This window comes from Ciona intestinalis, chromosome 2 (genome assembly GCF_000224145.3).
Source record: "Ciona intestinalis chromosome 2, KH, whole genome shotgun sequence".
Classification (NCBI taxonomy): Eukaryota; Metazoa; Chordata; class Ascidiacea; order Phlebobranchia; family Cionidae; genus Ciona; species Ciona intestinalis.
Genome location: NC_020167.2, coordinates 5,159,401 through 5,185,031, shown reverse-complemented (window position 1 = coordinate 5,185,031; position 25,631 = coordinate 5,159,401). Strand labels below are relative to the sequence as shown.

At 33.1% G+C, this 25,631-nt stretch overlaps 2 protein-coding genes and 1 long non-coding RNA gene across 4 annotated transcripts; 1 reads left to right on the top strand and 2 right to left on the bottom strand.

Moving 5' to 3' along the window:
* Positions 1–1,297: 1,297 nt before the first annotated feature.
* Positions 1,298–4,386, bottom strand: LOC108951038. The gene is made up of 8 exons (XR_001975470.2): positions 4,240–4,386; positions 3,690–3,988; positions 3,259–3,364; positions 3,129–3,192; positions 2,808–2,888; positions 2,245–2,331; positions 1,803–1,865; positions 1,298–1,726 (listed from the first exon to the last, which is right to left on the bottom strand). It is a non-coding gene; the product is annotated as an uncharacterized LOC108951038 (long non-coding RNA).
* Positions 4,387–5,091: 705 nt separating this feature from the next.
* Positions 5,092–9,794, top strand: LOC100187211 (tether containing UBX domain for GLUT4). 2 transcript variants are annotated; one of them, XM_026839730.1, is made up of 14 exons: positions 5,092–5,283; positions 5,392–5,447; positions 5,731–5,946; positions 6,159–6,287; positions 6,642–6,996; positions 7,288–7,386; positions 7,761–7,890; positions 8,180–8,258; positions 8,485–8,608; positions 8,784–8,862; positions 9,053–9,105; positions 9,155–9,276; positions 9,565–9,644; positions 9,704–9,794. In XM_026839730.1, the coding sequence occupies exons 1-14, from the start codon at positions 5,203–5,205 to the stop codon at positions 9,712–9,714; spliced, it is 1,614 nt and encodes a 537-aa protein (XP_026695531.1). In that variant the 5' UTR covers positions 5,092–5,202; the 3' UTR covers positions 9,715–9,794. The 2 variants fall into 2 exon arrangements, with proteins under 2 accessions (XP_026695531.1, XP_026695534.1); XM_026839733.1 differs by having other exon boundaries at positions 5,093–5,283; positions 6,642–6,984.
* An 18-nt stretch (positions 9,795–9,812) lies between these two features.
* On the bottom strand, positions 9,813–25,305 carry LOC100184868 (telomerase-binding protein EST1A). Its single transcript, XM_026839725.1, has 28 exons — positions 25,092–25,305; positions 24,710–24,812; positions 24,057–24,169; positions 23,636–23,804; positions 23,022–23,124; positions 22,664–22,729; positions 21,909–22,079; positions 21,305–21,427; positions 20,946–21,052; positions 20,675–20,795; positions 20,103–20,269; positions 19,470–19,572; positions 19,039–19,128; positions 18,428–18,547; positions 17,988–18,094; positions 17,035–17,227; positions 16,196–16,278; positions 15,676–15,829; positions 15,062–15,175; positions 14,269–14,371; positions 13,683–13,914; positions 13,444–13,552; positions 12,976–13,169; positions 12,403–12,472; positions 11,866–12,009; positions 11,409–11,559; positions 10,846–11,048; positions 9,813–10,224 (listed from the first exon to the last, which is right to left on the bottom strand). Exons 1-28 carry the CDS (start codon positions 25,216–25,218, stop codon positions 10,045–10,047), a joined length of 3,720 nt encoding a protein of 1,239 aa, XP_026695526.1. The 5' UTR covers positions 25,219–25,305; the 3' UTR covers positions 9,813–10,044.
* Positions 25,306–25,631: the final 326 nt, after the last annotated feature.

Below are 25,631 nucleotides of genomic sequence, written 5' to 3'. Positions count from 1 at the left end.
TAACAGCACGGTATTTGGGAGTCGTGAAGATACGATTGTATAATTCTTTGAGCTTTCTTTGTTTACCACCAACTGGGACGAGAAAACAGAAAAGGGTGTCCCATCTTCCCCACCCTACGATATAAAATTTTGATCTCTTTGATAGAAATGCAAGCATACTACATACGTTACGCTAGAGATTAAACGCTGGGTTTGGTTATATAAGCCACTGCACCACGACAAGGTACCAGCGGATTGCAGTGGAAAAATGTCTGGCTCAACAAAGAGCAATTAACTGTGTTTGTCTGAGTGGTATAAGAATATAAAAAAGTTCCAAACTTTAGAATAAAGTTCAGTTTTTAAAAAATGATTAACTGTGACGTGGGAGAGATGGCCGGCCACCTATACACCTGTTTATGAGAAAAGGGAAACGGGAGAGTATAGGAAAGTTAGAAGGAAAGAAGAATAATTTTCAATTTAAATAAAAAAATCAATATTTGGACATTGCTATGATAACATATGCTATGATATTTATAGTTATTAAGTTAAAACATTTTATTAAATTAAAATACTTTAATTTATACATAATAGGAACCAACCAAACTAAAACAACCAAAACAAGAAATCAAACTAAGAAAACCAAACAAAACGTGATGCATCATGCAATTGCAAAGTAACAGTGAACAACACATGCTTTAACAAAAATGTTTAGAACAACACATGCTTTAACAAAAATGTTTAGTGAAGTTATACTGCCACCATGCACGTTTAAATCTGGCCTTCAGAAACTCCACTTTTAAAAACTGTCTTGCTGTTGCTGATGCAAGAATAAATACACAGCCGATCTACCTTAACTGAAGTGACGGAACCCTTAATATAAATATTATTTTAGGTTTATATTATACGAATTGCAAAGTGTAAGGTAATGCTAAGTGTAATGTAGGTATAGAGTATACGTGTGAAGTAGACCTATATATACAATACCATCGGATTGTAGAATGGTCGACGGAGCATCGAACTTGCCTGTGTCTTTTAATCATCGGGCGAAAAGAGGGCCTTTGCCATTTTGTTAAGTTGATATTATTATAAATTGATATTATTCTAACTGAACAGTTCACGTGTAGTAGTTCTATACCATACCATACTTCTGAATCCGAAAATGTCAACTTGACTTCAAACTTTGGCGTTGTCTTTTATATAATCTTTTACATGCGTCGAGCGTGATATAGTCTAGCGCGTTACTGGTACCCGATAGCGTGATACCCAAATGGGGGGGTCACTGTATGGGTAACCAGGGACAAAAATAATACAACAATGGACGTCCCTAAAAAATATCACGCGCCCGTGACCCGATCGCCTATAACAGAAATATTGACATACCGTTCACCAATACTGCGATATGTAGCATATATTGATGCTGAAGCTTGTGTTCCATCCATTCCTCTTCGTCCTCTACGTCTGCAGGACCCGGATACAATTTCTCTGTACCCCTGTGGGCACGTGGCGTCTTCTCATTTCGTTCATCGTTTTTATGTCGTCATTACTAAACTTTCTCGTTTTACGCGAACTAAGAGTTTGTGTGACAGTGTTGGGAAGTGTTCTAACGCGACTTAAGGAATAGAGGTATTGGTAAAGGGATAATTAACGTTAAAAGGGTGAGGCGCGAGTTAACTATACGGTCTTGCTGCAAAACCGAATGCGCAGCTGACTGCACTTACAGCTACACTAAACCAGAAATGACGACAACCTAAAAGGATAAAATAACAAGTTAAAAGGCGGTCGGATTAAAAAATTAATTAGGCATGTTTGGTATATCAACTTACCCAAACTAATGGGTAGAACGCAGTGCGGTTGAGCGCCCTCCACCAAACAGAGCAACATGTTGCCTGCAAAATACGGTTTAAATTAATTGGAGTGCTTTAATAACTCTTCGCGCCATCTTTTTTTGGATTCCTTGTGACGTAGACACCATGGCTGACGTATACGGAGGGTGACGACATACGATGGCCGATACAAAACCTTATATGGGGCAGGTGTAGACAAAAGTCGTATATAATGGAAGAAGGGATACCGTTTAGCCCATAACGACAAGATATTCGGATCGGGTTTTAAACAATTAACAATGGTACATATGATTCGTGAGGATATGGGGGTTATACAATTCTTTATTGCTTTTTTGTTTACTACCAAATAAAACGATAAAATAGCATAAAAATACGTCTCATTTCCCCCCACTTTACTATATAAAGTTGACGCACACGGTACCTTGTTTGCGCTTTTTAACAAAATGTGAAACTTTAATTTTCGTCTTTGCCCCTCTCTGTCTTGAATTGTACGTGCAGAAATTGATGCCTGCAAAATAAGTTTAAAATATAACTTCAGTCAATTTAAATGCGTGATAAATGTTGAGTCGGTGTTATTAAACACGATAGATAATAAAACATTGTGTAGCTGATATTAAAATAGAAGTAAAGGTTTTAAACTTAACGTTTAAACATCGCACTGAAAGAGGGGCATTTAATGCTGTATTTTGTGAGTTTTGATAAATAAGTCCAATAGAAGACATGATAATGTCTGTCGTATGTGGAACCAAAAAAGTATAATAATAATTATTTAAAATACAGTAGAGTGAGGGAAAGAAGTCGACACATAAATGATCTAATATCTCGTCCCATTTGATAAAAAAAACGTATCCTCAAGACTTCCATCGACCGTTGTTAATTGTTTTAACATGATCAGGACATTTGTTTAACATGATCAGGACATTTGGACACTATGTGCTAAAGGTGTCCCATCTTACCCCACTCTAACATTTCCTAATTCCTTACCTGACAATACTTGAAACAGCATGACAGAAACAGTAACGTTGTAGTTGTTCTCGTAGGCAGGTCTGTATCAACAGCTGACCACTGTAAAATTTTGGAAACGAATCAAAAGCCAACCAATTATTGTTGGTGTCGTGTAAAGTTTACACGACAGACCTTAGTACTAATAAGCAGCATATACTGTTATACTGTTAAATATGAGCAGCATATATACTATTATGAGCAGCCTATACTGGATAATAAGAAAGACTCTTGGGTTGGGTACATTTGATTTGATGCTCAACCATCAAAGCGAATTACGAGGTTTATAAATAGAATACTTACTTGCGATTCTTTAAAACGAACTCCTTTTGGACGAAAACGGTCGGTGACGTTAAGTTGCAACAGTCTATAAATAAGACAAATTATAAAACGATGAGCATTGGTACATAATTAATGCACTTTGGGTTCTTACCTGTTATATATAGGCTTAAATAGGTTTGAAAACTACGCAGAATAACGATGAAGAGACAGTTGGTGACGTAGATGGCCTGGTGACGTCAGTAGGCCGTGACGAAGACCTGGATTAAGTAGGGGGAAGAGGGATAGAAGAAAGGAAGTGAAATAGTGGAGAAAATGTCGATTAGAATGCGACAAACCGGGTTGTCAATAAATAGGCAGAAATTTGTATGAAAATAACTACACCTATATAAGTCATAACTATTAAGTAACCGCATACAAGTAGTACTATAACTTATAGATAATTATAATATTAGGTGTAAAACAAACAACATGCAAGTGCAAGTTTACAGTGAGCATCATATATTTTAAAACGTTTCCGCACTTTCGCGCTATACGACAATGCGATCATTGCCAGTCTTTACGCTAAAACTATAATGTTTTTACCGACAAGGATTCAACAAACTCCTTCCAGTTACGTTTCCAAATCTTTGTTACGTTTCCAAATCTTTGTTACAAATCTTTTATCTATTTCAACTGGTATTTCCAATCCGGATCAAAATTCTGCTTATTTTGACAAAACGCTGGTTATACAACTTTTAATCCGGAGGTTTGTGCCAGTTGAATACCAATTGAAACAAAACAAAACAACGAATCTAAACCATTTTGAATTGTAACTGCCAAATATGATACGGAGATCAACATGCTTGTAGCATTGAGTTGCCTTACACAATTCCAAGCAGTATCTGCAACCCAAGAACTGCTGGTTACGAATTGCGGGGATAGGCTACTTGAAATGAAAACACAATGTATCAGCAAATATACTGCAAGTTACGAATAAGGGAATATATATTTATTTAAACAATTTGGTATTATAAAGGTTAGATAAACCTAGTTTACAAGCAAATGCTTACAATTATTGGGATATGTTACAAACATTAAGCTGAAAGAAAACAGAGTTAAACTCACAACGAATATAAAACTGAAAGAATCTTACCTTATTTGTATTGAAACTCAACACTTTCAACAAAAGATATTAGATCGAAAACCAAAATAGTTTGCTTATACTCCATTTAATACCATTATTGAATTGCAACGCTGAAATAAATAAGTAATTAATGCTAAAATGAAAGTTTGTTAAATGTAGCTCGATTGATCACCATGACAAGTTCTCATTAACCTGTCAATTAAACTTCCATGGTTGATTCTAAAGATGGGTTACTTGTAATCCAATCCTGTGTAAACCAAAAGATTAAAACCTGTGAAAGAAATAGCTGGTTTAACGCAAAAAATGCAAATCAAAGCAAGCAAAAGCAAAACGCGCGGTGAGGTAGCACTACCTGCAGTTTCAAGCGTGCCCTGCTATTTAAACGCATGGATGTAAGAAGCAAAAAACGTTGATTACTCGCGGCGCCGCTCGTGCTCCTGGTATTTGTTCCTTCGCAAGCGCTTTGAGCAAAGCGCTGATACAAGCTGTAATGGACTTTTTCTAGGTCATAACTTATATCTTACACCAAAGCAATAACGTACGGATGATTGCATTTGATGTATGTGAGTGTCGATTGCGCAGATGCCCAATAGTGATAAAGCCATGGGGTTTTCTTATATAGGTATGGGCTAGGCAAAAAGAATATTCTTCGTAATGCGGTAAATATGGGGACTCTTGGTGTCGTCCGTTTCCTCGCACAAAATACACAACACCCACTATACAGTTTTAATGTATATTAACTGGTTTTGTTATATATGACAGTTTCAATTCTGAACATTTGTATTTAATTTAACGTATAGCTAAAATAGTTTTTACGCAAACACTACTAAAGCATAAAAATATATTGTGGCTGCACTACGTGCATAACAACATGCGCTTAGTTTCGATATAGGGAATTCACCCATAGGCTAAAACAAATTTTAGGAAAAGCTGGTTTGTTTTAAAATTTCGTTTAGTTCCTCATACGTTATCATGTCGAAATCCGTCGTCGTTCTCTGTTTATCTGGTAGAAGAAGAACCGTCAAGTTCACTCCAAATTTTACCATTGTGCAGGTACGTATTAACGTATATGTGATGATTTTCTGAACACAGCAAGATGATGCCGTTAAAACATCTTAAGTTTGCTTTTTAAAATTAATTGTGTCACTTACATGCTTTTAGATTTTAGAAGAAGTTTGCAAAAAAGAAAATCTCGATCCTGCATGTCATGAATTGAGGTGACTAATGCTATTGTAAATGTAGAAGTATATCTACCGTATTTGGTGCTTGTGAAGAATCCTCCTCTTTTTAGTTTTTGTGACGTTGGGCAAGACACTTTACTGCAATTTCTCCAACTTATTGGTAACCAACGTGTTGTCGAAATTGTCAGCCATGTATAAAAAAATAAAAAAACATCCAAAAAATATTCACCCACAAAGTAACATACATGGTAACTCGTAAGCTGGCCCGAGGTGTATAATAAACACCCACGTGTGTTATAACGACTGTCATTTTTTACAGGAATGGTCGATCAGTTGTTGATCGTTCGTTACCATGGCGATACACCAACCTACCCAACAATGCAAAACTTGAACTGTTTGAATCTAAACAAACAGAAGGTGTTTCTGATGTGAGAATTGCCGTACAACTGGACAATGGTCATCGCTTACAAGGGACTTTTTCTTCCCCATCTACATTGTTGGCAATTGTTCAAAACTTTTCTGAAGAAATTAAAAAGTAATTTTTGGGCCAATTTCTTTTTTGTTTGAATAGATGAGGATTTTTAAATTGATTTCCTACTGTAGTAGTATGTAGGCAAAAACTTTACTTAAATTCTTGTGTGCAAAGAAATTATGTAGCATTTTTTTCTAAATTATAAAAAAATGCAGTTTTTTAGGGGCAAAATAATCCTAAAAATATAAAAATGTTTTAATATCATTTTTTATTAGGCAGTTACCAGAAGAGCATTTGAAAACTCCATCTGTTGTTTACATGAGACAAGAAATAACTGGGGAAGAACTTTTGTCAAAGTCAACTCTTAGGCAACTTGGAATTGTAAAAGGAAGTGCATTGTTGAGGTAATTTAATTTTTTTCATTTCACAATAAATACACAAAGGTTTAGCACCATTTAAAATTGATTTATGAAAGTTGTGTATTTAAAATTTATTTTTAAATTTTATCACAGTTGATTTTGCTTCAGTGCCTCAGTGGTATATTAAGTGCACTAACATTTTGTTACCACTTTAAATGGAAATATATTTAACAAGGTAAAAATGGTTACATATATTTCAATTTTTGACTGGTTAATTATGAAAATATAAAATAACAGATATTAACTGCACTAACATTTTGGTATTTTCCGGAAGTATTTGATATTTGAATGGTAAATTATAAAAATAAAAATCTAGTTTAATGTTCAAAATACTTCTAGGCTTTCATACAAAGAGCAAGAAGCATCCACATCTGATCAATCTTCATCCCATAAGTCTTCCGATCCTCCACCCTCCTGTTCTTCTCAACCTCCAGTTGTCGAAAAAAAATCTTCAGAACCAAAAGTGTTCAAAAATAGTGATGACTTGAAAAACATCAACAAAGAAGACGCTCCAAAACCAGCATCACCAAGCGATCCTCCAATTACGGAAAACTCCTCCGTTTCTAGTATGAGCGTGGGATCAGTTTATAAGAGCACAAGTGATGCGAGTATGATGAGTCTTCCAGATATAGTGTCTGATCCGGATACAGCGGATGTTAAAGAACAACCTTCCACGAGCAAGGTAAAAAGAAAGGTGTGTTGCGGAATGTTGCATTTTGTAATTTTTTTGGCAAATAAAAAAAAATACTAGTTTGACCTTTGCTGTTACATTTAGATCACATTTAAATTTTGATTTGTTGTTGGTATGCCATTTTATAGCTTCTGCATGTGTAGTCTGCACATAGAGTTAGGCTACATGTTAAATGGCTCAATTTTAACCATAGAAAATTTTAAATTGCCTGTGTAATCAATGCATGTGATATGACTGTATAAGTAAATCTTTATATGTATTCACATCCATGTATAAGGTATTGTGTGTATGTAGGTGTCTGAAGATGGTAATTCTACAACAAAAAGAATAAAAACTGAGGAAAGTGAGTCACCAGAAGAGACTTCATATCAAGTTGATCTTTCCAATTTCAAGGTTTGAAATAATATTATAGTACTGTTGGGGAAGATAGGACAACTTTAGTGTATAATATCCAAATATCCTGATTGTGTTTTAAATATTTAACAACGGTTTTTGGGAGTCATGAGGATACAGTTTTATATTTCTTTGAAGGTTCTTTGTTTACTACCAATTGGTACGAGAAAAATAGAATGAAAAGGTGTCACATCTTCCCCCACTCCACTATATCATCATCTTATAAATGTAAAAAATGTTACCAAAACTGCAACAAAATTCTAAGTCTGGTGTAATGAATGCAATTATTTCAATGAAAAATATTACGTTAAGTTTTGTTGCTTACGTAATTTTAATTACTTCGGTATTTTCATCAAAAACCATTTAACGTTTAGTTTCCGGAAGAAAGCAAAGGGCAGTCACTTTATGACTCAGCATCTTGTTCATACAACGAGTCAGCGCTTTCCGAACCATGTGATCGGCAAGAAGTATTGTTTTTGGAAAAAGGACGAAACACACAATCAAGTAATTAAATTATTTTTTTACATTCCATTTATTTAAACTTTTGATGGTTTCAATTTTACAACATAACATTTGAAAATGAAGACCGGTATGTATCATACATATACATGGGCTGCTATGTTTATAATGAAAATATTAACCAGTTCAATGTAGCAGGAAACCCCTAAGATTTCTCCCAAAAATAATAAAACGTTCTTAAACCCAAGAGAGCAATGTGTCTTCAAAAAATTATATCATCCTAGTATTTCAGGAACTTATATTCCAAATCATAACATTTTTTTACTTTATTTAGATGAAGAAGTAGATGACAAGTTTTTTGAAGTGACAGTTGAAGATGTACGGAATATGATGGCAGATTTGCAACAGGAACGGTTAGTTTGAGTAATCATTTATATACGTCTTTTTGATTATGGTAGCAAAGATTGAAAACTATTCAAAACAAAAAGACAGGATATATAACGACAAAACAACAGTTGTTAAAACGCGCTTACAGTTAATACATAATTGAATTTAATAAGAAGAAAGAGGCTTGGTCGCCACACCTAGCTGCAATAAATTGAATCCCTGCATGTTCTACATTTAATATTTGTGTCCTAGCAAAAAACACGAAAGCAAAGAGTTGCTAACTGAAGAAATAAGAAAAGCAAGGAGATTGGAAAAAGCATCAAAATACCCCAAAGTTATTGTTAGGGTTATTTTTCCATCTCGTCATGTCTTACAAGTGAGTTACTACATATTTATTGCAATGTATTAACTACTTTAATATTATAATAAAGTTTTATGTATTGTATTTTATATATATTTATTTTTTTTGTCACATTAAAACCAATGACTCAATGACAATAGTTTCAATAGTTTGACAATTGTAAATTTTATGGAATTTCTTTAATTTTCAGGCAATGTTTAACCCCTTAGAAACTATGAAGGAACTCTATGCTATAGTGGAAGAACATGTCTCTCAATCATTTTATTTATGTAAGTACATTTAATCTATCCAAATTTGTTTTTTTTTGTGTAAAAAAGCCTCCCAAAAACTATCACCCACAAGTTACATACGTGGTAATCCGACGACGAGGTGTATGAAACAAAACATCCGTTTTATAAGGACTGTCTTTGCCACGCGAGGCTAAATATGTTACCTTATTAAATTTCACGACTTTTTCAGACACATCACCGCCGAAAGAAATTCTAAAAGACAAAACCGTGACACTGTTTGAAGTAAGTGATTTTTATTTTCTAAAAAAATGTTTCTAAAATATTCCCTAAGGCAGGATTTGCTCCTGCTGCAAGAGTCTACATCAGCGCTAATGCTTCATCAACACAACTGCTTCAGGAATCTTCTTTGGAAAAGTTAGAAGATGCAGATGTTGCTAATATGAGCTTAGCTTGGTAAGTAGAAATTTCATGTAATACTACAAAAACGTAACAGACAAAAAATCAAACCGATTGTACAATAAAAGATATATATTTTTCACCGAAATGGCATCATCAGTCTTAAGATTTTAGACAAAATATGTATCTCTTTCATTAGGCAATTGGTTGGATTTGTGTTTTACCTGTTACGCTTTTGTAATATTGGATCTTAACTGTATTTCTGAATTGTTTAACTGTAAGAGCATCAGATCAGAGTCAGATCACACAATTTATTTTGATGTTTTACTAAAACTATATCTGCAGTGTTTTCAAAATCCCCAACAAGACAACAGCTGCGACTTCTAAAAACAAAGAGGAAAAGTTGAAAAAATTTCTAAAAATCGGTAAAATAAAATAAATTTTTTTTGTAAAATTTCCAAAATCCTAATTTAAACCTTACCAGGAAAAAGTTGAAATTTCGCATGTGAATGGTGTTCCAATGCTCCAAATCTGCAGTACAACTGTTCTTATAATACAAAACTTATTCTCACTTCCTATCTGGAAGTTAAAGCTGTTGTATTTTTTAAATTTTATTAAGCTGTAAAAATTGGAGGACAGTAGCCGTAGATCGAAAACAGTAAAACTTTTTTTCTTTTTCCAGTTGGAAAAAGATACAGATAGAAAGAAATGTTTTGGACAGTATCGTTTAAAAAATAATGCTCGAATAAAAACACAGTTGCAGAATAGAAAAGAAATAATATCAGCAAAACATTGTGAAAGAAACAAGTAAAATTATTGCTGGTGTTAAACTGCAAATAACCATTTGCAGAACTCAGGAATAGATTTTGTTGGCATGTTACGCGTCAGCGATTTTACTCTTAGATTACGGTCATCAGTGAGCAAAACTGTGGAGCACGAGTTGTTTTTTTTCGTTTTTTCTTCATATTTTTCACAACACATGAGAATTAAATCATCATTCGTGCCCTGTGTGTTTTTAAAGTGCTGATTAATTTAATTAAACAGATAGGTTAATCTAAGCATCTAGCTTTTTAGTTTTTAGTAAACATTTACATAATATAACACAAACACACAAAAATTCAAACAAAATATAACTGACTTCTTTTAAAAGTAAGTAGGTTTCCATTAAACAAACTTTATATATTCTGAACAAATGAATGTAACTTACTTTATCCTCGTATAGCCGGAAACGACAGTCGTTATAACGCGGGTGTTCATACATCTCGTGCCAGTTTACGAGTTACCATGTATGTTACTTTGTGGGTGATTATTCTATTGGCGCTGTGGCATAGTGGTTAGCGCGCCTGCCTGTAACCCAGATTTGTGTCCTTGGGCAAGACACGTAACGGCAATTGCTCCAACCCAGTGGTCACTAATGGGTTGTCCAAATTATCAACCATCATAAAAAAAAATAATCACTTACAAAGTAACATACATGGTGACTCGTAAGCTGGCACGAGGTGATAAACCCGTGTGATAACGACTGTCGTTTTCCGGCTACGCAAGGATAAAGTAAGTTACATTCATTGTAACAAAAAGCTATCTTCCTATTTTTGCTTACTCAAATCAAATTTAGCCACTACAAACCTTGTCACTGTAATGGTCTTGGCTCCTGAATGAGATCGTATCGAGCGCAGAACCTTGGTTAGTAAGAGCACGCAAAGCAACGTGTCTTGATGTAAATTTCTCTTGTATGAAACGAAGAGATGCGGCAGCATTCGCATGAACACGTCGGTTGTGTTCAGTGTTGCCTTTACTTTCTTGTGCCAGTCCTTCTAATTCGGTCAACACTGAAATAGTATACAGCGTGTTCTAATTAGCATATAACAAATTCCACACCTTAAATTCAATGTATTTATTTATCAATTACTTATAGGGAGTTACTACACAGACTAGTAGACAACTAACTATTTATTTCTGAACTTTTTTATGCCGTATTAGTGAAATGTGGCTTACAGTTTATGCCTATGCATTAATTTCTAAGTAAGTTTAAAAAAAAAATCTTGAAAAAATAATCAACAAATTACATACATGGTAGCGGGCACAAGATGTATGAACACCTGTGTTGTGACGACTGTCGTTTTCCCGCCAAGTGAGGGTAAATAAGTTACATTAATTCATAAATGCCAAAATGAAATAAAACTACTTACCTACAAGACATACGCACACAATAAATTGCCCGTGTTCCATGAGATCACTTATCATATCAAGATGATCAATGAAACAATTCGTATCTGGGATCAAGCTCTTTGGAGTCACGTACATCTTCTTGTTCTTTGATCCCGCTGCATCCAGTGATGCCTTGATGAAATTATTTTTGGTCAATAATATTTTTTTTGGAAAATTATATTTGGTCAACACTATTTTTTGGAAAATTATATTTGCTCAACACTATTTTTTTTGTAAAATTATTTTTGGTCAACACTGTTTTTTTTGTAAAATTATTTTTGGTCATCACTAGTTTTTTGTATAATTAGTTTTCGTCAACACTATTTATTGTCAAATTATTTCTGTTCAACACCACATTTTTTGGAAAATTATTTTGTTTAACACTATTTTTTGTAAAGTTATTTTTTGTCAACACTATTTTTTTTGCAAAAAATGAACCTGGATTTGGTTCCTTCTCTTCTCATGAACATCGCGGGTCCTCTGGAGTGAATCTCGATAAGCCTTCAGTTCGGAAAACTCATTTTCAGAGTCCGGCTGCTCCTCCTCGTAACTTGCATCTACGTCCTGAAGATCAGCTTCAATCTGAAGCGAAAAAAAAAAAAAAAATTTTTAATTTTTTTAAAAAAAATGTGGCCTAACCGAAACTTATTAAAGGTATATTTAAAACATTTATTTCTTCACGTAACAGGGCAACAATAGTTCCAATAGCCTGGGTGTTCGGTTTAATACACTTTGTGCTTGCTTACAAGTTACCACATATGTAACTTATTGGGTGATAAATATTTTTAGAAAAGAATTTTTTTTTGAATTTGCAACTAATTTAGATAGTAGATATCAAAAATTAATAATTACACGAATACAATGTATGTTAAAGCTTATAACAGCAGTTTAGCAATTAAAAAATAAGTTTCAACCATTCAGGTTCCAGCCCCCATTTATACCAGAACGTTTAAACATTTAATATTAAGTATTTACCATGTCTTGATTATAACCATCATCATTTACAATACATTCAACAGGTTTTGATTCCACCAATGCCACATATCTGAAAAATATTTAGAAAAAAAATTATATATAAGAACATTACATTCAAAATTTTAATTTCTTATTTGATGATTATAAAATTTTTATCGAGTAACATTTCAAAAATCAAATAACATTGAATCGAAAAATGTTATATTTTTCAATTTTTTATTATAATTTTTTGCTCCTTGTTTACAAGCAAGCACTGGTTCTATTAAATCCATATATATCTCTTCCATTAAGTGGAACTTATGTTTTGCTGCTAATAAATGCGCAGCAAAATATATAGTAGCACTTGGTATACAGAGGAGTTACATTACATTCTGTTTCATAAAAATTATATTCCTATTTTTATTGCAATTTTTTTGATCAAAAAAGAAATACCATTACAAAAATCAACGAACATTACATTTCGTTTTTTATAAAATTTTATTATTTTTTTTTTCTAACATTTTTTTTTTTAATTTTTTATTTTTCTAAAATTTTTTTATTATTACATTCTTTTTATTATTACATTTTTTTTACCTTCCTTGTTTAAAAGCAAGCAGTGGCTCCTCCATCCCACAGAGGTACTCCAGGAAGTCTCGGATGAGATTAAGCCGAACACAATCCTCAACATCACTCCCTCCCGCTTCATTGTTCATCACGAACCTTGTTTCGCTCTCCGAGTTTACGAGCGGAGAAAACCCCGACATTTCAAAATCCTCCGCGAGACTCACCTTTAAATAAATAAATATTAAAATATTAAAAATAAAAAGTTATATAAGTAGGAAAATAAATAAATATCAAAAAGTTAAAACAAAAAACCACAGATACTTTTAAAATAACCATTAAAAAATAGAACCACATCAAAAATTTTTGTTATTTTTTAAGAAACCCATACTTTTACTTATAATAAAAAAATTAAAAATTTTACTACAGGGATTTTTTTACAATAATTTACTTGTTGTGTCACTTGTGTGTATCTTAAATAACTGGGATTATGAAGTTTACCTCCACTAAGTCATGATGGTTGTCCATAAAAGTTCGAACGGAAAATTGTTTGTCGTCACTGCATAACCAATCACATAACGCAGCAAGATTGTTCCATAAATCAATCGACCTGTGGATTTTTAACATAAAAATTTTTTTTGGAATAAAAAACAAAAAAATATTTTTACCAAAAAAAAAATATATATATTTTTACCCAAAAAATATTTTCAACAAAAAAATTATTTCCAATAAACACTTACCTGTCATCCACTATAGGTGGTTGAGGGTACCAGATATCTCGGTTTGAAAACAACCAATCACAGCAGAGTTTGAAAGAAGGAAGAATCACACTAAGTTCTTTACATGACGACGGAACAAACCCAAGTTCAGGGTCAAAGGTCATGGAGGTGAGACAGGTCGTGACCTCTTTGGTTATTATAGCAACCATGTCAAGGGTGATTTGCACAGCACACATCATGCTGCTAGAATTTTCTGTAACGAAGAAAGTATATGAGTGAGTAAAAAAAAGTCCAACCAATTGTATAATAAAAATAAATTCATATAAATGGCGTCGCTAAAACACTGTTTTTCGGCAAATTATTTTTGGTCAACACTATTTTTTTGTAAATTCTCTGTAACGAAGAAAGTATATGAGTTGTAAAAAAAAGTCTAACCAATTGTATAATAAAAACAAATTCACATAAATGGCGTCACTACAACACTGTATTTTGGCAAATTATTTTTCAACACTATTTTTTTGTAAATTAATTTTGATCAACACTTTTTTTTAATTTTTGCCAACAGTCAACACTAAAACAATATGCACGATGATGTATGCAAGCCTACCATTGTGGTGTTTCTGCTGTTGGTCAAACACACTAAAGTAATTGATTGCCATCACATGTTGTAAGGTCTGACTGTTTATAAGCGGTGGACGACACTGTAGCGCCTGCAGATTAAATTAGATTATAAATATTAAAATTTGACCTTATTTTGTCGTATAAAACTGTGGGGTAAGATGGGGCACCTTTAGCACATAATATCCAAATATCCATTTAAAAACGGTCCATGGGAGTCATGAGGATATGGGTTTAGAATTCTTTAAATGTTTCTTTGTTTTTTACCGGATGGGACGAGAAAATAGAATAAAAATGTATCCCACCTTCCCCACCCTACTATGTGTTAAAGCGATTTATCTAAAGTAGCTTTTTGAAATATACATTACATATTCCACTAAATTTAGTCATCATTCATTATATGCAGCTAAATGAATTAGTGAGAATACTGCAGAGTGTATATAGCTATTGCATTAATACTCAAAAGCAGAAGAAAACATGGGTGTCAACATGTAATGCTTAAGTTACTTAATGTAAGCAGAGGAAACATACTTGTATATATAAACATAAAAAAGAAAATACGTAACACTATATATATATATATATATAATATACATAAATAAAGAAAAATAAGTAACACTATATTATATTATGTACATTATATATATATATATAAATATATATATATATATATATATATTTTTTTTTTTTTCTTATGTGTATATTATAAGTATACTGGTACATACTTTTTTAGGTATTTGAGTTTTAAGTATTTTTTTTACTTTCAGTTAAACAAAACATACCTGTTGAAACAGATGAAGAACTTTTTGCTTTAATTCATGAAAAGATTCAAAACCAACTCTCGTGAAAAGTTTTCCGTGAATGTTAATGAACATGAGGCTAAACTGCTTCATGATCTGAGTTTTAATATAATGAAATTTTAATCTGAACTGGATGATATTGTAAACTTTAATAATACATCATGACTAAGTGCTTTAATTTAATAAGGTTCACATTTTTCAAAAATGTCAAATTGTTGCATGAATGTATTGGACAAAATCGTAGTTTTACAATGCACAAACGCAGAGTTTATGGGTTCAAGGCTTACCGCTGCTACTTTATGGGCGAATGTGTCCTTGGGCAAGACCAGACACTTAACTACAATGGTACTCACTAATATAAAAGAATTCCCCCCTCCTTTCCTAAATAAAATTACAACCAAAACAAGCACCTACAAAGTTACATACGTGGTAACTCGTAAGTTGGCATGTGGTGTATGAAACAGAAAACCTGTGTTATAACGCCTGCTGTTTTCCGACCACACCAGGATAAAGTAAACTGCATTCACTCAATCCTTAGAATGGAATGAAATAGAAAACAAAAATCAAATAAAAATAAAGACAAAAACTTCACGTACCTCAGATGGAGTCAAGGAAGACAAAGAGAGTTTTTCAATATCAGGAGTAAGATCTGCTGACTCTTTGGATGTTGCTGATGTTTTAGATGATGCAGATGACTCTTGTGGATGGTGGGAGCCAGGTTTGCACCAAATCTGCATGGGATTGTTTCCTCTGGATGTGAGGAAAAAATTTCATCGATCGCAAAGTATGTTCATAATTTTTACATACAGAGAAATTTATTTTTATGACAAGGATAAATAATTGAATATACAATAAATAAATAGTAGGTTGGGGTAAGATAAGACACTTTAAATTTTATTTTATTGTTCCTTTTTGTAGTAAACAAAGAACATTCAAAAAAAATAAAACCGTATCCTCACTGCTCCCATAGAGCGATGTTAATTGTTTAAAACACAATCAGGATAATTAGATATTATGTTCTAAAGGTGTCCCATCTTACCCCACAGTACAATATTACAAACATGTCACAAAACAACTGTTTTATACGTTATGTTATAAGAAGAAGTTTAAACTTACTTCGATTTAGTTGCTTTATTTTCTTGATCAGAAACTGTTGTTTTTTGATTCTTTGAACCTTCTTTTCTTCGAGTATATTCAAGCTGTATGGAAAATTATAAATGAAAATAACTTAAAATGATTTACATTTGCATGTTATACCAATATTTTTAAGCAGCTTTGCATTTATTTAGTTTTTCAGTGAAAAGTATTTTTATTTTTAATAACTTGAAATGGAACAAACAAATTTTCGAAAACCATAAACACAGAACATCTTAAAATAACTGATAATGAGTTACACTGGATATGAGATTTTCTACATGTTTACATTAACATAAAATAAATATGTCAGATTTTTTGGTCAGATTCAGTACAAACAAGACAACCTAAAATTTTGACCTGATTTTAGCGCAAATGTTTTGGTTTAGAAACTAAAACTATTTTCAGTGTTACGTTTCAAATGAGAAAAAAATTTTAGATGAAAATAAAAATGACATAGAAATGACCAATAATATTTGTAAAGTCAATTATAAATAAACAATTTTAAGTGTTAATAGACCTCGTGCCAGCTTAAGAGTTACCATGTTTGTTACTTTGTCAGTGTATTTTTTATTTTTTATGTATGGCTGATAATTTGTACAACAACTGGTGATCACTGGGTTGGAGCAGTTGCCGTTAAGTGTCTTGCCCAAGGACACATACACCCACAATGGTAGCAACGAGCGTTGAAAACATTACCTCTAGGATATAGACGTGCGCACTAACCACTTTGCCACGGTGTGGTTCATTAATCTAGTGCAAACTTTCAGGGTACACCTGCCCACCCTGCCACCCCAGGTTTGGCGCCTATGACTGCATACCTTTCTCCTTGCATCATCAAACAGAGCAATTAGACTTTCCCTTGCAGTGAGAATAGGGTTGCCAATGGTAGCTAAACTACGTGCATAGTAATACACAGCGTCGAGTTTTCGCCGCGTACGAACTGCCAAGATTGCCAGTTGGTTGTATGGACGGCCGTTACGAGGTTCCAATGCTCTGGCTTGCATGTACCAACTAAGAAATAGGAAATAAATTCAAGTTATTCAACTGAAATTGGTTTAGTTTTTTAGACAAGTGGTGCAGTGAAACTTCAAAACAAATTTTGGAGACCTTTTAAGATACAAGCTTTGGAGACCTTTTAAACAACAAGTTTTGGAGACCTTTTAAAATACAAATTTTGGTGGACTTTTAAAATACAAATTTTTGGTGGACTTTTAAAAACCAAAATTGACCCAAAATATTATTATGACAAAAGTATGCAACTGCAATTTAATGAAAAATTTTTAAGAACCGCTGCTTTAGGCAGCTATTCTTCCATGAAGGTAAGGTTCTGCAGTGTGAACATGACCCGAGAATTAGGCTAGACTTGGCTAAAAATTAGGGCTGTGAATTTTCCCATTTTTTGTTTAAACGTAAACCGTTCAGTTTTAACCGGTTAACCGATACAAGTGTAATCCTAAAAAAGCGTCTTGTTTATCGCTTTACTTTCGCGAATTTAAAGGCAACTTTACGATGTACGTATGGACTATGATTTTAATTGCATAATGACTTGTTTCTTAGCTAATTGTATATTGGGTATAACAGCCATGCTTTTTAACAGATGCTCTTTTTCAGATATTTTTAAACATAGAGAGTAATAGCAACTATCTATTTACTTCTTTTTTGTCTATTTCTTGTTTGAGCTAATATGATCTTCTTTATCGCCATAAAAAAAACAAAAAAAACGCCAGCCTAAATTATATTAAACAGTTGAACAAAACATCCCCTAACTTACTTCCTTGCCCTTCCAAAGTTGTTTGAATCATTAGCATTCTCCTTGTACCTTGTGATGTCACCAAGACATATCAATGATCTTTGTACGCTCATGATCGCAAACTTTGTCTGCGGGATTTTGAACATTAGTGTGTTTAGATGAATGAATTAATGAATGTTACTCATTACTCTCACGTGATTGTGCAAGGACCATCGTTCTAACAAGAGTGTTCTGTTTCATACACCCCCGGCCAGCTTACAAGCTTCCACTTATGTAATTTTGTGGATGATTATGTTTTTAAAAGTTTTTTTGTCTTTATATATGGCTGACGTAAAAATTAAACAGCGTGTCAAAAAAAAAACACTCGTTTACAATAACATGAAAAAAATGCTGTAAAAAAAATAATTTTTAAGTAAACCAATATTGGCTGTATTGTTTGGGCAACCAAATTAAGTACCCACCCTTTTCCCAGCTTGCTTGTGTACAGAGCGAGCCACAGTCGGATTACGCAACATCTCCTTTATACTGAAGCGATAAGTTTGTTGCAGTCCAGACACCAAGTTTTCATAGAAAGCAACTGCCTGCCAAAACCATGTTAGAAAAGTAAAAATTTAACCGGATGTCATAATATATAGTAGAGTGGGGAACACCTTTAGCATATAACATATAAATATTCGATTGTGTTTTAAACAATCATTTGCAGTCTATTGAAGTTGTTAGGATACGGTTTAATAATTATTTGAATGTAACTTGTATTTTAGCTCTCCCGCCCGAAATACATGCAATTAGCAAAATTCTTGCTGGAATAGCTAAAATACAAGTATAACCTGGAGTCAAATTAGAATTCAAAGCAGTAGCTCTTTACCAAAAGTGCTGGCACTTAAAAAAGTTTAAAAATCAGTGATATTCTGTTCACATTCAGCAAACTTACAGTTTACAAACCGGTAGGTATTCTCTCAAAAAAAAATACAAAAATTTTTTTTTTTAATTTTTTAACAAAGAACATGTTGTGAAAAGAGTGTGTAGCCTCTTAAAATATAGTAAAATATTGGAAACAATAAAGCACACAAACCTGGTCAAGGATAAGTATTAAAAGATCTTTCAGTTCAGTTTTCTCATCTTCAGTACACGAAGCAATTTGTTCTCGAAGTTTTTCAATAACCTTTGACAAAATTTTAAATTCAATAATGCTTATATAAATGGGCAATCCTGGCCTAAATCCTAGCATTTAGAACCCATGGCATGCCACGCTGTGGGACCTCACCCACATAGAATAAAATGCCTATACAAATTCAGTTTACTGGTTACTATATATATATATAAAATATTTACATATTATTATTGAAATTATTGTTTAAATGTAAAAACTTATTGTTTTCAAGGACAAAAACAAGCTTTTTAGTCACATTGAAGCAACTACTATCAGAAAATTATTATTTTCTCAAAAATCTAGATCAGAAATATGAACTTTTCAGTTAAAAATAAGGTAAAATAATTTCTAACCTGATGAAAGACATTCTTCCAGAGTGTTTGCTCCACATTATGTTTTGATGCTGTTTCAATGTCAGTGAGAATAAGACTCTCATAAATTTGCTTTAACTTATTCCTGGGGGTAGTTCATGTGTCAAAATAAACAAAACCAATATATATTAGGGTGGGGGAGACGGAACACCTTTAGCATAATATCCAATTATCCTGATCGTGTTTTAAACAACTAACAATGGTTCATGGAAGTCTGGAGGATGCGGTTTTTTAACTCTTTGAATGTTCTTTGTTTACTAACAAATGGGACGAAAAATGGAATGAAAATGTGGCCCATTTTTTCCCACCCTACTATATATACCCTACTATATTAAGTTGTTCAATGGTACAGCTGTGTATGTTGTGTAAGAAAAGAAATATGTTGGTACTCAACTCAAGATTTTAACACAACAGTTAACTCTTATAACTGGTTTTTATTTCTGTATCGATTTGCTTTATTCACTAACTAAAATTAAAATATTTAATGTAATATTAACATGGTTCTACACTTTGCAATAAAACGCCACTGGTTCTTTCACTTTTTTTTACAAAAAAAAAAATAAAAAAAACTTTCAAAAAATATCTACGAGGTTTTTGTGAATCTGAACGACTTACCTTGACTTTCGAAGTATCTCGGTAAAATTCTTCATTGTGAAGTCACTATTCGATAACAATGAACTTATCGCTGTTTCATGCTTTTCTGCTTCAGCAAGCATGGTCACGCATGACTGACGACGGATGTTGGTCATGTGATCAGCAATCAGCGCTTCTTCTTGTTCTTTCTACAGATTGTGGATTATTTAAATGAATGAATGAGTGAATGTAACTTATTTACCCTTGCATGGTAGGGGGGGCAGTCGTTTAAACACAGATGGTACATCACATAGTTTTAGGGCAGTCGTTACAACACAGATGGTACATCACATAGTTTTAGGGCAGTCGTTTAAACACAGATGGTACATCACATAGTTTTAGGGCAATCGTTACAACACAGATGGTACATCACATAGTTTTACTTTTTTTTAAACTTCCTGCTTGCTAAGCAAACCAGTTTTAAGCCTAAATTACCTAGTGTGAGGTATCCACTCACATATAAAATATTTATTTAATTTGAAAAAATGCACTTTAAAATTTTCAGTAAAACTACACACCATGAAATTTTCAGTAAAACTACACGCCATGGTTACCTGTTGTTGTTGTTGTTTCCTTTGTTCCATCTCATAAGCGTACTTATCATTGCTCTTCCATGCCTCCGGTGGAACAGGTGATGGCATAAAGTAGTTAGATGGTCGAGTAGGTGGTACGTAACTGAAATATTTAAATTAAAACATTAAAATAAAAACTGTAAAATATTGACTGTTTTTAAATGTATTTTGGAAAATATTATGGTTTAATTTAAAATCCTGGTTTAAATTATAAACAAAAACAATTATTGTGTAAAAACAACTGTTTACTCACACTTGATTAGTGTTGGTTGTTGCATCATAGAGGGTTCTTTGTCTTCTGCCATCCAGTGGTAAGTTACGAGGGTTTGGAGCGGGAAAACGGGGACTTGAAAAATATTCCTTAAAAAAAGTTTTTTTTTACATTTTTATTGGACGATTAGCTCATTTCAACTTTAAAACTAGTTTTTTTTTATCCAGTCTCTAAATAAATTCAGTAGCAAACAGACTCAACAAAAACACTGCAAAAAGTTCATTTATCAAACAAGACACCACTTTTTTTGTTTTGTTCGTAGAAATTTTAACAATATTTTCAACACATAACTCGGGACAAATTGTTTTGAATTTCTGCTGTTGTAACATCTACCTACACACCTGATTGTAAACTGGAATATTTTCATTCATTTTATCCACTTTAACACAACCCCTTCGATTTGATTTGACCAGTATTGGAGTATCAGGGTTACTGGGGTTGTATAGTTTCTTCTTTTGATTCAACTGAAAAAAAGAGATGTTTAAACAATAATACATACAGATTCTTAAAGAAACTTTTAGAAGAATGTGTATAAAATGTTTATTTTAAACCTCTACTTTTTTGTTACCATTAGAAGTTTAACTTGAAAATAATTAAACATGAATTGCTCGTTGTTTGTCTACTAGGTGTAGCGACCAAGTTTCTTTCTTCCATTTAAATGTTAAAATGTCTTTAACAGTTACCGTGTTTTAAAGCTGTTTTTAGTCTCTATATTCTATCTTTTGGTTTTTAGTAATTTTGAATAATTGCCATCGTATTTAAAGAAAAAATATAAGCTTTTATGTAGGCTTTTATTAATACTACTATTACTTTCTTTGTTTTAACATTTTTTTCATAAACCCAGTTTTTTTAGTAAAACAGACAAGTTTAAAACTAGTGTTGTATTTTTCCGTTTTTCAGTGTTTTAAAAAAAAATTGTAAAATCGAAAAAAAAATCTTGTCCACCTGTTGCCTGGATGTTTCATTCTCAGTGTTGGATGCGGATGTTCCATCCTCTTCCTCTTCATTGCTTATTGATACCGGGTCATCCATATAACATGGACGACCTGAATGAGGAACTTTGTTGGTTGGTTTTTCACGTAACTCGACAGATTTGCGACTTTTTCTTTTCTTATCCTGCAATAAATGTAACATTGGTATAAATTTATAAAAAAATATGTATTCGCATGTGGGGGGAAAATGATAATCGTTTAAACTCATAATCGACCATTAGGTTACAGCAGTTGCCAAAGGGCTTGCCCAAGGACATATACGTCCACTGGTCCACATGTAACATTTGCAGCATGATCATAATAATGCATTTGTTCTGTATGCAGTCTATGAAATAATAAAGCTATTGCTGCATTTGTAATATCTATTGCAGATGGGAAGATACCAACAACTCTACCCGAAAGTGATGCAAAATGATACCCATTCAATGCCTTTGACTATTATATTACATCTTCAAAAACAGGCATTGGGCATTTAACTGTTGGTGGTAAGTTAAACTTCAATGCCATTTACGTAACCACAGTGACACATAGTGAATTTATGTAGGGGGGAGAAATCTAGGATTTAGGTACGAGTTGGCCCCTTAAACCAACACACTGTTACAGACATAGTTGGTATACAGACTGTTTCTTATGAAACAAATTACAATTTACTGCCGTGTTATACAGTGTATATAGTTTCAAATAATTTGTATAAACAACATAAACAACCTGTTTCCGATTTTGCGGTTTTGGTTTTTCTTCCACAAAGATCTCTCCTGTCGTTTCAGTATGTGGCTAACAACAAATACGATAAAGGAAATTGTAAGGAGTTAGGACTATTTCAAAATATTTAGCAACCTAATAATATACCCATATACAGTGTTACTTAATTAAATATGAACTTAATATTATAATACTTAATATTGAAGAGCAAAATACTCATGTTCATAAAATAACATAATTTTTATTTATCTCCTTAAAATTGGTAGCGAAGATCATGTTATTTTCAGAGCAAAACAGGGAATCAACAGCAAAACAACAGTTGTTTCAACACGATATGGATAAAAAATGTGCGAAAAATTTCTACCTCATGTTGTTGCTGATCATCACACTGTTGGTCCATTTCACTCCAAGGTTCAAACAACCGACTATGATTGTAATTATCCCATTCTAACTCATCTGTTTTCTCACTGAAATGGAAAAAAAAAAACACTTTTCAAAAAAGGTTCGAACCAGATTTTAAAACCACCAAAAATAAATGGTAGCCGGATCCTTATAAATTCCATTTTATAGTATAGTAGGGTGGGTGAAGATGGGACACCTTTAGCACACAATATTTAAATATCCTGATCATGTTTTAAACAATTAACAACGGTCTATGGAAGTCGTAAGAATACGATATTATATTTCTCTGATTTTTCTTGATTCACTACTAAATGGGACGAGAAAATAGAATGAACAGGTGTCCCATCTTCCCCCACCCTACTATATATGTCCTAAGTCTTATAACAAAACATGCCGTGGGACCTAAGAGATAAGACCGAGCCTAAGTTTTCACGACGCACGAATTAAACAAACACAACAAAAAAAAACTACACACAGCAAAATATCAATAAAAGTTCTAGTCCAACTCAAAAAACACAAAAAAAAAACAACAAGTTACCATCTAAACTTAACCAAACCAATGACTCTTAATCTTACCCAGCTCCATCATTAGAAGTTGAGCTCAGATGACGAGTGTTTCCCATCCTACGATGATGACGAGCAAGGTATCCTTCCTCCATGTCAGATGACTCATCACTGTTTTCCTCCGGACTCTTCCTGCTTCTGTGGTTCGCGTCTCTCCTTTTTCCTTCTCTTCTTCTCCTGCCTACAATGAATATGTAACCCAAAATTTAGGTACTGGCAGTTTTTGCATATATGGAATAACACAAATTATATATATATAGTGCAGCTGTAACTAAAGAAATCAGCTGATTTTTTCAATTTGTAACCCCAAAAATGGAAAATAAATTAAAATTTAAACCATTACCACTACTACAATAAACCATACAAAACTGTTACAAACATTTATACAGAAGTGCACATTTCAGTAACATTGATACAGACATCATAAACTCACGATCGGAGGTTGGTTTTCTATCCTCATTCACTTTCTTTTTGTCTCCAGATGCAGATACTTCTCGTCCAGCTGATTTCAGATCTTTTTGGGTTTTGTGGAAGCTCTGAGCGTTTCTAAAAACATAAGTTTATTGCTGATTTAATACTTTGACTCAATAAAACCAAACACAATCCATAATTTGTCCGGCGCCGTGGCATAGTGATTAGTGCGCCTGTCTGTAACCCAGAGGTAATGGGTTCAAAGCTTGACGCTGCTACCATATTGGGGTACGTGTCCTTGAGCAAGACACTTAACTGCTATTGCTCCAACTCAGTCGTCAGACTCGTCACTGATGGGTTGTTCAAATTATCAGCCATACATAAAAAAAAGAAAAAATCCAAAAAAATAAGCACCCACAGAGTAACATATATGGTAACTCTTAAGCTGGTACGAGGTGTTAAACTTGTGTGATAATGACTTCATTTTCCCGCCATGCGAGAATAAAGAAAGTTACATTCATTTATTCAGTTTGGAATATTATCTAGTATCTACCTAACAAAAAAATATTTATGGTGTTTTAAAAAAGTTTACAAAATCCTTACTAGTTATTAAGTAATATAAAGTACAGTAATATTACGAAGCTGCAGACACAAGATGAACATATTAATGTTTACTCTGTGCTTGGATTTTCTCTACGATTCGACAATCGAGTTACACCGGGTTTATAAACTTCATATTTTGGCGATCTTGTTGGTTTCCTTTGTCTTGGCTTTTTGTCTGAAAATAAAGCAAATTGGATTTTTTTACTGAATCTTGACCAGTCTGCAGAACTTGGAAGTTCCTGGTTACTTTACAAGTCTATGCATACAAACAATAGAATGTGCAAAAATGCGCACATAGCGGACAACTAAATATTGTGGACATACTGTACATAGCAGACATGCACTAGTTAAAGGAACCGATAAAATATGCCTTGCATCGGCAAAAGTTTTTTATAAAAACCCGTATGCACAAGCTGTATTTTATTATTTACAATCTGAATCAGTAAGCTTGTACCTGTTGTCGGGCTTGGTGTTATTGCTTCGTCTAATTTTTCACTTTCTTTCATTTTTTGAAGTTTTTGCTGCAAACGCCGAAGAGAGCTTTCGTTCAACGATACAACAGGCAGTCGATCAGAAGCCATGGCAGTGTTTTTTTGGTCAAAGAATTATAATTATTTTATGAATAACATACAAAACCTGCTACACGTTTATACTCACTATATATAACTAGACATACATAGATTTAAAATCGTTGTTTTGTTATTAAAGTTATTAATACGTATTGCCAAACAGTAATAACGTAATCTTTACGCAATCGCAATCTATGCATTGTGATGTCATAACAAGTTCACCACGAACAGCCGTCTGCAGATTGCTGGGAAATACCCTAATATGGCTACAATTTACCAGAGCCATAGAAATAGAATACTATTTTCTAAAATGTGTTTTTTTTGTGGTCATATAGTACAGCGGGGTAAGATAGTGACTGTCAGCATAAAAATGTCCCATGTTCCCAAGTTGTTTCTTTAACGATTAACAACGCGTCGTCAGGATA